The sequence below is a fragment of the Poecilia reticulata genome, chromosome 16 (assembly GCF_904066995.2).
Source record: "Poecilia reticulata chromosome 16, P_reticulata-male-v2, whole genome shotgun sequence".
NCBI classification, from domain to species: domain Eukaryota; kingdom Metazoa; phylum Chordata; class Actinopteri; order Cyprinodontiformes; family Poeciliidae; genus Poecilia; species Poecilia reticulata.
This window is the reverse complement of record NC_088845.1, coordinates 27,668,054-27,682,607: the sequence shown is the minus strand read 5'-3', so window position 1 is coordinate 27,682,607 and position 14,554 is coordinate 27,668,054. Positions and strand designations below refer to the sequence as shown.

At 41.3% G+C, this 14,554-nt stretch overlaps 1 protein-coding gene and 1 long non-coding RNA gene across 2 annotated transcripts in view; one reads left to right on the top strand and one right to left on the bottom strand.

Moving 5' to 3' along the window:
• LOC103478257 (uncharacterized) overlaps positions 1-14,554 on the bottom strand; it is a 36,097-nt gene that overhangs the window by 2,547 nt on the left and 18,996 nt on the right. Inside the window, exon 2 of the long non-coding RNA XR_535762.3 lies at positions 2,800-2,863. This is a non-coding gene — a long non-coding RNA (uncharacterized LOC103478257). The remainder of the gene's footprint in view (positions 1-2,799; positions 2,864-14,554) is intronic.
• eif3ea (eukaryotic translation initiation factor 3, subunit E, a) overlaps positions 1-14,554 on the top strand; it is a 36,615-nt gene that overhangs the window by 16,140 nt on the left and 5,921 nt on the right. The window contains exons 9-10 of the mRNA XM_008431949.3: positions 955-1,056; positions 7,622-7,731. Of these exons, the coding sequence (XP_008430171.1) occupies positions 955-1,056; positions 7,622-7,731 (212 nt within the window). The remainder of the gene's footprint in view (positions 1-954; positions 1,057-7,621; positions 7,732-14,554) is intronic.

Sequence of the window (14,554 nt, the reverse complement as noted above, 5' to 3'; positions counted from 1 at the left end):
GGTCACTAGGTGTGCACAGATTGCAGTTTTCTGGCCGATTGTCGATCTTTAAAATGTTTGAGCCGGCCACATCTGGCCAATACCGATTTTCTTTTTTTTTTTTTTGGTTGAAAAGTTGCTAAATATAGAAACATAGTCGTAAAGTTTGGAACTGGTAAGATCGGTTTCTTATGTAAGTGCCGGCTGATTGGCGATCTTTGATAATTGAGGAAATCAGGGAGGATTTATCAGTCCACCTTTAGTCGTAACAGTAATTAGGTTGTGAAAAATGGTTCAACCAAAGCTTCCTTTTAGAGTGCAGTGGGCATTTATTGGAAATTGGGCTCAGATGAAGCTTAATGTTCTCTTTGTCAAAGTTACTTCTTTAGAGACTCAAAATGAATTTGGCCAAACATGTAAAAACAACACATCTTTCATTTGTTCAGTCAGTACAATTGTATAACAATGATAAAGAAACTGACCAAAATAAAAGGTTCGTTAAACATGTAAAAATAAACAGCAGCAATCTGTAAAAATAGCTCAGAAAGTACAATTATTAATTCTAAATGTAATGTAAAATAAATGAAAAAGCATGACATCACTCAGCACAAAGCATAGAATTAGGCTGAATAGACTTGATCTTCTATTGGCGCCAAAACCTGATCTAGAATTTTTGTCAAGGTCAGAATCGATACAGATGTTTATATCGGATTGGTGCATCTCTCATATTGTTGTTCTAAATATGTCGATTTTACATAATTTAGATGTAAAAACTGTCAAATCCATCCCTCATTTTTCCACCAACGTTGACACTTGGTGGTAGTTTTTTAGTTGATGGGATCCGAATAATTTTGCAAGGCACTACACCTTTGCACGTGAAAGCCTCGCAACTGTTCTTACCATTTCTAAACTTCATGACAAAAGTAAACATAAACACCCCAACCGTTCTCCATTAAATTTTATTTCTTTTTTTAGGAGTCGTACACCTACAAAGACCCAATTACCGAGTTTGTGGAGTGCCTCTACGTGAACTTCGACTTCGACAGTGCCCAAAAGAAACTCAGGGAGTGCGAGTCTGTAAGTAAACTGCCTCCACGACGTAACAGGCTTCATTCATTTCAGCTGCTCGTTCCTGAAACACCAGCAGCACTCGGCCTCTGTCTCTCTCTCTCTCTCTCTCTCCATCTCTACCCTCTTCGGAAGTCTCGATTTGTCGGTCACCCCGTGAACCTTCTCACAGGCCATTGCAGTAAACACCACTAACAGTCATGTGACCTCGTCTGACCCCCTCCACCTCCAACCCCATTCAATGCAGGGTCATTACTGAACAGTAGGAGTCTGTACGCCGTATCTCACCGTCTCATATAGAAGCCTCTGGATGCTGCATGACTCAGGCTTCAGTCAGATTTTACTACGGCCTGTAATTGACCCATCAGGCCGGTTGTTAACAGTAAAAGCTTTATAAGCAAAAGTCTCCGCAGAGGCGTGCAGACACTTGTTTTAGGGGGGGGAGATCTGTCATTGCGCTGCTATTTAGGGAGTTTCAACTCTTGCTTCATAAAAGCTGGATGTAACTACAGAACCTGAAAATAGAGTTGGTAGTACGCAGTGAAAGGGTTTGGATGTTTGCAGAACTAAACACTTGCAGGACAGCATTACGGTGAACATGTAGGGAGTTTTAGAGCTCAAACAAACATTTCATGCTTTAAATTTTGTCATTTATTTTATCTATGTAAAAAATGAAAAAACACCTGGAACTTGGTCTGAAATAATGGCTAAAAAAAGTTATCTCTTTAAGCTAAAATGCTCTAAAAACAGCATTGAACGTTTACAATGGTTGGTTTTACATTCAAACCATACCCAGAAGTATTTTAGCTCTCAAAGGGTCTGAGCTGCTCCTCCCACCACGTGTTGCATATTTGCAGCTGGTTCCAAATCCATATGCATCACTTAAAACAAAACAAAACAAAACAAAAAACAAGCCTGACTTAACTGATGGCCGAGCAGCTCTTATCTGTAAAGCTAATGATAATATGAAACATATGCAACGTTTTAAAGAAGCAAATCATTCCGTCTTTGATGCAACATCAGGTTTTTGATCTTTGTAAAATGTAACTGGTGGACTTTAGTCCAAATCTAACAGGATTACAGCACCACGGTTGCAGAGCCATTTTTGTAAAACTTATACTGGAGAACATTGAGATTTGACATCTGTAGGGTGTCCACCTAAAGAACAGCTCATATTACATTGTTTGAAACTCAAGCTAGCATTCAAAGCAAAATAAATTTCATGTTTTTCTGCCGTAAAGTATTTTCTGAGTACAGATTTGTACTTTATGTAGCTATAAACTAAGCCAACGGTCTAATTTCAACTGATGTTTTTTTTTAAGTCAATACAATATTATTTCTGGTCATTTAAGAGATCTTAAGGTTCTCTCTTTGCAAGCTTTGCACTTCTTTTAAAATGAAGCTACATGTCTGTAACGCACTCTGTTGTTTCACACTACAACACTCCAAACATGAGTCCCTCTCTTTATTTTCTCTGTTTTTTCTCCCATACCCAAACTAGCGAAGGGGGCCATGTTGCACAGCAGTGTTCTTTCACGCATGCAGTTAGCATCGTGCTAACAGCAGATTGACGATAACTGCTGTTTGTTTGGAAATATTGGTGCATGCATTGCCTCCTTCTTCTCACCAACTCATCTCTGACTTATCGTTCCTATTGGTGGACCAACATCAGCTTCTTCTTTGTTTCTTTTATCATTATTATTATTATTATTACACTTTGCACTAGAAAGGAGAAAATGGGCTTGAACTTACTGGATGAAAGCTTTTCTGGCTCGGCTTGAAAGAGTTGAGCGAAAGTGTCTCAGCCGACTCCCAACTGCGGGATCAAAAACACATAGTGCGAATCATAAACTTTAACCATGTTTAATCGTCACAATAAAAACTGAATTTCATAAAAGATGACACATCAATTTTGCCTCCAACGAATCATGCAAATTGGAAACGTTTGATCTCCACTTTTTTAACAGTCGTTTGGCAATTTGTTATATTGAGACTTCATGTCCAGCAGGAGACAATTACAGGTGCTGGCTACATGAATAGGCCAAAATCGTAACCAATGCTGTAATTTAATATCTCGTTTGTGCAATTTTATGAATGTTTCTCTGCGTTGTTATATTCTGCCTTTCTTAGACTGATGGGATTTACAGCGTAAGTAGGAACAGTTCAGACTGAGGCTTTTTATTTATCCCTTTAGCTAATGAAGCTCCTGAATGAAACAAACCTGACTTGATTAAATCCTCCAAAGCTCCTCCACCACTGGAAGAGATTCTCACAGTAACCTTATATAAAGACACCATAATATCACACATCATAAATGAGATTTAAAACGGAGATGTGGAATGTGACCTGACTGCTTTGATTGGAAACATCCATTTATCTATCATTCCATTAATTATTTTCACTTACTATTAATTGACTTTTGATCATGTCAGTTTGATCAAAGGTCAAACTGGTGCCTTATTTTTTTTTGATACAGGGAATAAAGTAAAAAAAAAATGAACTAAGCACTCCAAAACACACTGTAATAACTGTAGTTTTATTTATTAAACACTTTCATCACACCAGCTGACGACAAGAAGTAGGGGAAAGTCACGCTGTGTTCTTTAGTTTCAATAGAAATGAGTAAAACGTCTTTCTTGAGAACATTTATTAACATTAAAGCAACTTAAAACTGTGCAAGGCTGATTAAAAAAGTGTAATTAGATTAACTGCCCTCTAGCACTGCGGTTAATCACTATGCTTAACTTTTATAAGCTTGAAATGGAAATGTTTTGTCTCAAACCAAATTGTCAGAAGATTCTCAATCTTCCAGATTTTGATGTTCAGGAAGTCATTTTGTTTCAAACGTTATGGTATAAATGTTAACTATAAGCTGCATGTGCTTCCATGGAAGGACAATTTCCTGTTGCAAAATGTACATGCTACCCTGGTTTTATCCAAGCTTCAATCTGGGTGATTGTTTTTTAAGGGAAAGTTTCCTCTGGACACACCACTTTGACTCTCCTCGCTCAACTTTTCACTCGAGTTTGCGACTCCACATCGTTGACCACAGTAACAGACTCGACACGTGTGAGGCAACGTCACTCTCGTCATTCCCTATGGAATGAATGAGCTAAGTAGGATACTTAGCTGTAAGTAGGATACTTAGCTGTTCAAAGTTGATCTCCTGCCCTCCTCCATTCATGCAACCGGCAACATTTGTGCATGTGAAATTTGGAGCTTGTGCACACACGGGCTTTCGACGCAAGACAAGACAGCTGAAAAATTTTCAACTTTTGTCACTCTCGCAACTTTCGCCATCGCATTCCTTGTGTTGGGTTCAACTCAAGTGGCGGAAAACATTCACCGTTCGTTGTGGTAGCCCTTCGCCAGAGAAAGACTTTTAGGTCAGCATAGGTAATTTAATTAATAGACATTATGTAAATATTAACACGTTGAACTTTTCAGATCACTTTTGTTGACAGCCCTAGTTTGAAACACGCTTTTTTAAATATACTTTGGTATATGTTAAATGACAAAGCATAAAGTTGAGTTTAATTCATCAAAGACGTATGACGTATGTCACCATTTTGCTAGGGAAGAAATATTATCTTAAAGCCTGTCCACAAGATGAAAACAGCATTGGATTTCAGCTAAATTCTTTTTTTAATCCTAGGCCTTGTTAAGTACTTGCAAGCATTTTTTTTGGTTTCGCTGTTAACAATTGATGGACATTCTAAAATGCCTCTGGGGTCAAAAACCAAGTCATTCCATGTCCTTTTAACAGTGGCTTTCCCTAAATAACGCCGGTTCAGAAGCTGGTCTTGCAGCGTGTGTGTGGTGAGGAAAAATGGTTCGAGGTATTTTATCAAAATCGACTTGTTTGAAGTCAGCAAAGCAGCTGGTCTGCCCTCAGAAATACACATGCAGGCTTCTCAAGAATAAACAGGTTGCTTCAAAGGGAGAAGGGATGTTTCACAGACAGTGGCAATTGGGGTAAATGGATACTCCACTCGCTTGAGTTTTCCTAACAGTGCATCAATTTAGAGCCATCGAGAGCATCTCTGTTTGTAAGTTCCCCTCACAGCCAGATGCCGATATTGTTTTTCAGCTGTCCCGCTGTAAGTTTGCTGAACTTTATAAAAGTGCTTTTAAATGAGGAAATTAGCCTGCGTTAAACGATCCTATTTAGGCCTCGCAGGTTTTCTTTCAGATCCGTACCCACTCTGCCCGCATCTCGAATCACTGTCAGATGTGAGATGCCTTCATGTCCAAGAACGAAAAAGCGTAGAGCGACGTACAGCGAGGCCCGCAGATTGCGCACAAAGGGGCTCTTCAGCCCATTTCAGAATTTGTTTGAGCTTTGTGGTCTGAAACCCCAGATGACAATAATTAGGGTACTTAGCTGTTCAAAGTTTATCAACCGTAGATAAGCATTGATGTAGCTGAAGAATGCGTCGGCCGATAGCACCGTGCAGTTTGGATTCATTCGACCAGAACCCTGGGTTAGATAACAACTTCTTAGGCTTAAGAAAACAAAGAGGCAGTAATTCTTAAATAACTTTTTTTAAAGTTGGGAAGTCTGTGCTGCAAAATGGTTCTCTGTGGAGAGCTGGAATGCAACAGGCACTGAGAAATTTCACACAGTTGTACCTCTGGGGCCACAGCTGGGTCATGAACAGTTACAGTAGAACAAAGCACTTGAATTGGTCTCATGCAAAAAAAAAAAAAAAAAAAATGTCAACAAGTTCAAGCAAGACTGTATTTCTTACCTCATCTAAGCACAAGTAATGGATTCAGTGAAGGAGTGGTCTGTGTGCGGTACATTTAGGAGGCCCTGCAGGTTTTAGATGGTGATTGCCGTCTGGTTGGTAAGCTTTGAGCAACAGACACTCTTGACATATGTCCAGCAAGGTTTCCCCCAGAAAACCTGCTAAGCCTTGTGGTAGGGGCGCTAGGCTAGTCCACCAGTGACCCACTGTCTTTTTGTGTTAAAAAAAATGTTACATTCTAAAAATTCAGAGATCTGCAAGTCGGCATCATAATTTGGAAATAATACCATGAGGACAACACAACACAACAGGCAGGTGCAGGAATAGCTCAACTGGTGTGCACCCTCTTGTGCCCATTTCAGTGCACCAGCTACAAGCCTAGCTTAAACTGTCTATGTTGTCAACATTAGTGGTATATAAAAACCACATTTAAATTAAAGAAATGATGCTTAGCCTTGTGGCAAGCTAAGCGTGGTGGCCTGCCAGGCTTATAATACACTGGAGGAAAATCCTTGTCTCTGCACAGACGGCAACTTTTTTTTTTAAATTAACATTTCATCTCTGATATCACACCGTTATTAGTAGAGTTACCCCAATACATTGGCCCCGATTTCCTTAATTTTGGGAGACCAGAAAATGGTCGATACTTTTCGCTCTGCCAATAGAGAGGGCTGACTGACTGACCCGGCTACCAGGTCACATCGGCATTTGTGTGCGGCTAACCCACCCTGCTGTTGCCTATGTTCCCACAAGTCTGAACCCGAAGTGATCCACACCACTGAATCGCCATGCTGATAGACAAGAAAAATTTGTCATATTTTCCTGCAAAACACAGACGAACAGATTTTGGTCGCAAGACTTCAAGACCAAAAAAACAAAAATATATTTACACTCTTGACCAATGTGCAAGAGAAAAATACATCAACAAAATTGCTGCTATCGAGATCGATCCATATGAGACAGAGGACATGGCTTGTTTATTTTTGACCTAGCAACTCCATAGCAACTGTCATGATGGTTAACTACGGATACCTACCAAGATGGCTGTCAGCTACAAAGTTCTTGGAAGTGTCACATGTGAAGTCAAAACTGAATCCTGAAACTAATTGAAAAGGTGCTTCAACCAAGTGTTAAGTGTGAACACTTGTTTTTTTATATGTATTTTTTCTTTAATATAGTTTGAATTATAAAAATTATATATTTAGTTATTTTTTTAATTTGATCATTTTTTTTAAATTAATTTGCTCATTTTTACTGCATCATAAACTTGTATTTTAACAGAGCTTGGTACACTTTCTGAGATCAGGGATGTCACAATAACAAATTTTGCTATTGCGGTAAAGAGTAATATTGTTGTTTTGAGACCATTTTCAAATAATACAATAATGGTATAATAATGCAAGAACACTTTCTTAAAGATAAATCAGTAAACTTTAAATTCTAATGAACATTTAACACAGGAACTGGAAGACATTGTAAATATCCCAAATTAATAAACAAAATAATAGAAAAACAAATAAAATTAATTATGAAGCCTCTTTAGGCAAAAGTTTCTTTTGTAAAAAGAGCTTGTCGAGACCAAAGCACCAGACTGAAAACTTTTGTCATCCAGCTTTTGGTATAAAACAAGAAAATACAATAAGTCATGCAAATGGAAATTATTGAGCTTGTCCTAATTTATCATGCAATTAGTTGATTTATTTCTTATTGCGAAAGGCCTACCAGGAATTAGGATTTCTGTTTATTAGAGGAAACATTCGGCTTCCAAGTGTTGACATCCCTGCAGAACATTTTCCATCTACGTTTTGCTTTCTGCCTCACAGGTTCTCGTGAACGACTTCTTCCTGGTGGCTTGCCTGGAGGACTTCATCGAAAACGCCCGACTCTTCATCTTCGAGACATTCTGCAGAATCCACCAGTGCATTAGCATCAGGTTGGTCCCAGATAAACAGCATAAAGTCTTGCTTTGAACAGCAGCCATTTCTAAGAAAAAAAAAAGCGACAGGGACATCCGTTTTGTGGTAATTAGACGTTTGAGGTGGTCTGCATTGTGATTTGTCATATTTTTCCTGCAGACAAGTGTTTATTGCCCCCACCCCCAACACACACTCAACCATTCTGACCCCACACGTCTCTGGGATTAAAGCTGATGTGGTTTAACTGCTTCCAGGTCTCATCAGGTTTCTCAGCTGGCTTGACTTTGAAGACCACCTGTCCAAGGCCAAACTCTGACCGTTTTTGTTTTTTTACCCCCCACCCCAGAAAGAGGTCAAGGCTTAGACGGCTCCAGACGTTCCCAGCTGCTTCAGTGCTCGGAAACATTTCTAGCTCAAGTTTGTTGGTGTAAATGGAGGTTCTTCTTGCCTACGGTGTCCGCAGTTTTGAAACGGGGGTTTGGTTGCAACGAAATACAGTTGACCTTGGATGCTTCCCCAAAACCAAGAAATGTAGTAATTGCTAATTATAGCATTAGTGGAGAGAAAAGTAAAAAAGATTGTTTTTAATTGTCTGCAATTAGGAGAGATTATAGGATTTGGCTGCCGCCTTACATCAGATCTGGAAGCTGACTCGGGATAAAGACGGCATTCACCCGTCTTAGAAACGATTCCTCGTCTATATAAGGGAATTCAGTCTCGTATCGCACGGTTGTCCTGTAGTTATGTTCTGTTTAATTCTGCTCCTTGGATGGTTTAATTGACTGGGTTTCTTAGAAACGGCCTCCCAGACATGTAATTAACGCTAAAGATTTCAAAGGAAGGGTCTGCGTTTTTGTACACGCTGCGCAAACAAACAAAACAAAGAGGGGAGTTGATTACTTCCCCACACCCACTGCCCCACATAAAGATGATGGCATCGACTGCCGCGTCGAGCCTCGGAGGTCTGCTGTCAAGGTTGAACCGTGGAACATGATCGGGGCCCATCTAAATCTCCAGTTGCAGATCGTCTGGAATTGATTAGGAGCCCCGGTTCTTTTTTGGCAGACTTACTGCAATTGGATCCATTTTCTTGTTAAGGACCACAAAGGTTAGTGGTAACGCTGGAAGAGGAAGTCGAACGGCGATTCGCTTCGGCGTCCTCGGCTCTCCTCTTGTTGAGGTTTCCGACGCGGGAAACACAAATTAGGGGTCGTTCGAGGGAGTTCCGTGTTTACTTGCCGGGTGTTATGACGATGAGACGGGGGGAAAAAGCGTCTTTATTTTCTGACAGACGGCCGGATTGGCCAAGTCATTAGTTCTCTTCCCAAGTAGCTCTCTGCACCCAAGCGTTGATTTTAATGAATTTGTTGCCCCCCACACTCCCCACTTAATGAGGCGGTTTTTACAGCTGTTGGCTATGATGGTTTCACAAATACTTTGCCCACAGCTCGGACTGCCCCTTTTTTCCCCCCAAAAACCCAAAATACACCAGACATTGGCTTGATGAAGTTGTTTTATGCAATAAAGGTTTATGTGAAGTATTCTGTAGTCAGATAAAATGTATTTTGTCTAGACTTTTCGCTGTCCAAAGTGCATGTTTTCAATTTAGCCTTGTTTTCTTGCTTTATTTCCGTCGTCTTCCCAAGAACGTTTGAGTGGCAAGACTCTCTCTCGACCTCAAAGTGCTCACTTGTCTTGTGAGATTTTGAAGAAAAGCTTGAGATGTGATTATTTGGGGTTTAAAGGGGGGATAGGGAAGGGGAGGCTTCCCCACTTCATCTCTATTTGTACACAACAGCTCACTTGTAGTTTGAAGGATTAAAAAAAATTTTTTGGGTGTTTTGGACGGAAACCCGGAGATCTTTTCCACCTCACAATTGAGTCATTAAAAAGACCACACAATGATTTTGTTTTTTTGTTGTTTTTTTCCTCCCTCCACCCAAAAAAAAGAGAAACTTTTTTTTTTATCCTAAGCCCCTCTATCACATGTTGCTGTTTAACAATGCATGCATTTTTAGAGCAGTTATGTTAAGGAGGGAGCCGCTTTGGTGAAGGATCCCCCACCACCACCACACATCCTCTAACCCAGTTAAGACCCCAATCCTGACCCCTCTCCTCAAGTGTGAGGCGGGTATTAAGATCCACAGGAGTCCCACCCAGCCTAAAGTGGAAGGCTCAGGAGCCAGAGAGCGCAAGGGGTCGAAGTGAAATTGATCTCTGCACCCCAGGGAACAAGATCATGGTTACGTAAAATAAAACCAGCCATGGAGGCTTTCGACTCGAGTCATCGGCCAAAGGATGTCAATAGTGTCGGTTCTGGAGATCCCACTCAACCCTTGTTCCCTCTCTTTCTTTTAAAGCTTCTATCCCCCTCCCGCTTAAGTGGGGTTGCTAACTGAGACAAAAAATGAAGAACCTCTGATCTGATGTACAAATGTGCTTCCGGGGACGAAAACATTGCCATTCTTGAGTTTTATAAATTAGATTAGAGAAGCCTAGACTGATCCGGGGCTCAGCCTGTGGGCCTTTTTCGGGGGGTAGGCAGGGGTTGGTGGTCCTGCGTTATGCTGCACAGAGCTCGTTGACAAGGGTTAGAGCTTAGCTTGAAGTCCCTGGTGAGGAAACCAGACCATGTTTGTTTTGATCAGCACATCTGACCTGGACTTGACTGACATGTGCCCCCAGTTACTTAAATTATCAAGCAAAACAGCCACACCACGGCTCTGCTGCAATCATTTAATCACTGCAGAACTGGAAGAAATGTCAGGGTTCATTCACATCCTCTTCCTCAGGTTACTTGATTGTGGAGAAGTAAGATAGAAAGATGGAGTTTTATTTATATATATATATATATATATATATATATATATATATATATATACACAGTGGGGAAAATAAGTATTTAGTCAGTCACCAATTGTGCAAGTTCTCCCCTTAAAAAGATGAGAGAGGGCTGTAATTGACATCATAGGTAGACCTCAACTATGAGACAAAATGTGAAAAGAAATTTGAGAAAATCATTTTGTCTGACTTTTAAAAAATTTATTTGCAAATAATGGTGGAAAATAAGTATTTGGTCACCTACAAACAAGCAAGATTTCTGGCTGTCACAGACCTGTAACTTCTTTTTTGAGAGGCTCCTCTTTCCCCCACTCATTACCTGTATTAATGGCACCAGTTTGAAGTCGTTAACAGTATAAAAGACACCTGCCCACAACCTCAAACAGTCACACTCCAAACTCCACTATGGTGAAGACGAAAGAGCTGTCGGAGGACACCAGAAACAGAATTGTAGACCTGCACCAGGCTGGGAAGACTGAATCTGCAATAGGCAAGCAGCTTGGTGTGAAGAAATCTACTGTGGGAGCAATAATCAGAAAATGGAAGACCTACAAGACCACTACTAATCTCCCTCGATCTGGGGCTCCATGCAAGATCTCAGCCCATGGGGTCAGAATGATCACAAGAACGGTGAGGAAAAATCCCAGAACCACAAGGGGGGATCTAGTGAATGACCTGCAGAGAGCTGGGACCAATGTTACAAAGGCTACCATCAGCAACACACTACGACGCCAGGGACTCAGATCTTGCAGTGCCAGACGTGTCCCCCTGCTTAAGCCAGTCCATATCCAGGCACGTCTGAAGTTTGCTAGAGAGCATTTGGATGTTCCAGAAGAGTATTGGGAGAATGTCATATGGTCAGATGAAACCAAAGTAGAACTATTTGGTAAAAACACAACTCGTCGTGTTTGGAGGAAAGTGAATGCGGAGTTGCATCCAAAGAACACCATACCAACTGTGAAGCATGGGGGTGGCAACATCATGCTTTGGGGCTGTTTCTCTGCAAAGGGACCAGGACGACTGGTCCGTGTACATGAAAGAATGAATGGGGCCATGTATTGTGAGATTTTGGGTGCAAACCTCCTTCCATCAGCAAGGGCAATGAAGATGAAACGTGGCTGGGTCTTTCAGCATGACAATGATCCCAAGCACACTGCCAGGGCAACAAAGGAGTGGCTTCGTAAGAAACATTTCAAAGTCCTGGAGTGGCCTAGCCAGTCTCCCGATCTCAACCCCATCGAAAACCTTTGGAGGGAGTTGAAAGTCCGTGTTGCCCGCCGACAGCCCCAAAACATCACTGCTCTAGAGGAGATCTGCATGGACGAATGGGCCAACATACCAGCAACAGTGTGTGCCAACCTTGTGAAGACTTACAGAAAACGTTTGACCTCTGTCATTGCCAACAAAGGATATACAACAAAGTATTGAGATGAACTTTTGTTATTGACCAAATACTTATTTTCCACCATTATTTGCAAATAAATTCTTTAAAAGTCAGACAAAATGATTTTCTCAAATTTTTTTTCACATTTTGTCTCTCATAGTTGAGGTCTACCTATGATGTCAATTACAGGCCTCTCTCATCTTTTTAAGTGGGAGAACTTGCACAATTGGTGACTGACTAAATACTTATTTTCCCCACTGTATATATATATATATATATATATATATATATTTTTTTTTTTTTTCTTTTCTTTTTTTTCCCCCGCACTATAAGGCGCACCTAAAAACCTTCAATTTCCTCAAAAGCCGACAGTGCTCCTTATAATCCGGTGCGCCTTATATATGGACCAATATTGAGCCACAACAGGTCTAGCAACTATGGTAAGCAGCCGTCAACTTTATTTTGAAGAAGAAGCGCGCGGTCCATGCTGGGATAGTTGTCAGAATGCTGGTTTGTTAATAAAGTTTGCTAATACATTTAAAGCCGGGGGGGGCGGAGAGGCGGGGAAAGAGAGACAGACTGCGGCGGCAGCGTGTCGGTTGGTCTGTGTTACCCAGAAAGCAGTTGGGCACAATATCGCAACACCGTGAGTGAAACAATGACTGGGGCAGCCTACTATATAAAGTACTGGGGACAAATTCTTTACAATGTGGATGTGTAATAATAGAGTATGGCAAACTGAAGCATCTACTCTATGCGCCTTATAATGCGCATAGAATTATAATATATGAAAAAAGTTTTAAAATAGGCCATTCATTGAAGGTGCGCCTTATAATCCGATGCGCCTAATAGTGCGGAAAATACGATAGTCCCTGTATCTATCTTATAGATATACAAGACAGATACAGATATAAGATAACTATAGATGGGGCCAGAATTTTATTTTGATTAATTACACAGATTTTAACTCATTACAAATTTTAACGCAATTAATCAATTATCAATTGATCTGTCGCTCTGCATATTTATCACTCTGCATCTATAGCACTATCTGTCTCTATCACTTTACTTGTCTCTGTATCTATCTTATCTTTATGTCCTTATCTATCTGTATCTATCTATGTATCGCTCTATCTCTATTAATCGCTCTATTTCTGTATCTATTTTTATCTCTATCATTCTGTCTATCTCAATCGGTCTGTCTCTGTATCCATCTTTATTTATCTTTGTATCTATCTATCTATATCTAACTCTGTATCTATCGAGATTTTTATCTATGGAAAAACTGATTCCAGATCCAGATCTAATTCCCAACGATAATCCATAGGTGCAATTTAGCCGTCATGACTCATTTTCCCCGTGTCGGACGAGCTGAATTGTAATCAGCTGTTCTGTTCGGCAGACTGAGCGTTTGTGTTTGTTCGGTGTGAGTGACACATCCATTCGTTTCTCTGTGTCCTTTTCCGTCCTGGTCACGACCCCACTACACACGCACACACACACGCGCGCGCACACACACACACACGTGCACCCATGCCACTCCTTCAGCTCAATTACCTGCTCTTCTTGGGGACGCTTCGCCGCGGCGGACATGTTGAGGCCCGGTCACTCGGGGGGGAAACCAGACCGTATTTTCCTCATTATGCTGAGGTAATGCCTCTTATTTGTTGTTTACGCCCCATCCACAGACTGACATCATTTCCCTTCCCTGTTTTCATGTGGTTTTTGCCACCATTTTAGCAACATTCATGGGCCTGAAAGTGGCCTTGAGGTAAGACCGGTCATATTGTAAATTCCAATTCCCAAATAAGATTACTTCCCACTACAAGAATGCCATGAATAAAATCTGTAACGGCGGTGGCGTGAGAAGCGCCCGGGTCTCGGGAGTTTTCAGCCAACGCCGACCGAGTCTCACCGAGTGTGATTTATGGACCAGGAAGTGAAAAATTAGCGGAGTAAATTGTTTTTATATTGGTCTTCGTAACCTTTAATATGCAGAGAAAAATTCAACTCATTCTACATTATGGCTTTACAGGTTGGCTGTTTTTTTTGTGTTTTTTTTTAAGCTCTTTAGATGAGGTTGCAGTCGTCATATTCTCAGTTGTGCTCAAAGTGGTAGAGGATATTTATTGGGCCCCTTATATGAAATGCGGTAGAAGCGGTGGGGAGGGTCAAACGATGAGGGCAGGAAATGTTGAAGGAGGGTGGAAGAGGGGGTCTAGATGAGGGTATCAAGGGGGTCTAGTTATTAAGGAAGCCACAAGGGAGGCCAGCTGCAGTGGAGGAAAGCTTCAGATCAAAGCGGGCCAGCTCCCTGCTGGCTCCCCGCTCCTCCTGTCTCTGTGACACATCTACGCGGAGATGTTTGAAAGGGCAAACCAGCATCCAACCCGGCTTTCATCCTGCGCGACGGCCGCAGGTCGGAACGGTGAGTCACCTGCATGAGCCGAATGGAGCGCGTTTTGACGTGGGCGCAGGTACTGAAGCAACTGAAGGCAACGCGCGGGCCAGTCCCGGCACCATTAGTGGAGTAATTCCTGCAAGTCTGTAAATCACGCTCCCATTAGTATTGGGCCATTAGAGGTTCTCTGGGTGTGCTTTGTGTTAGAAACGTC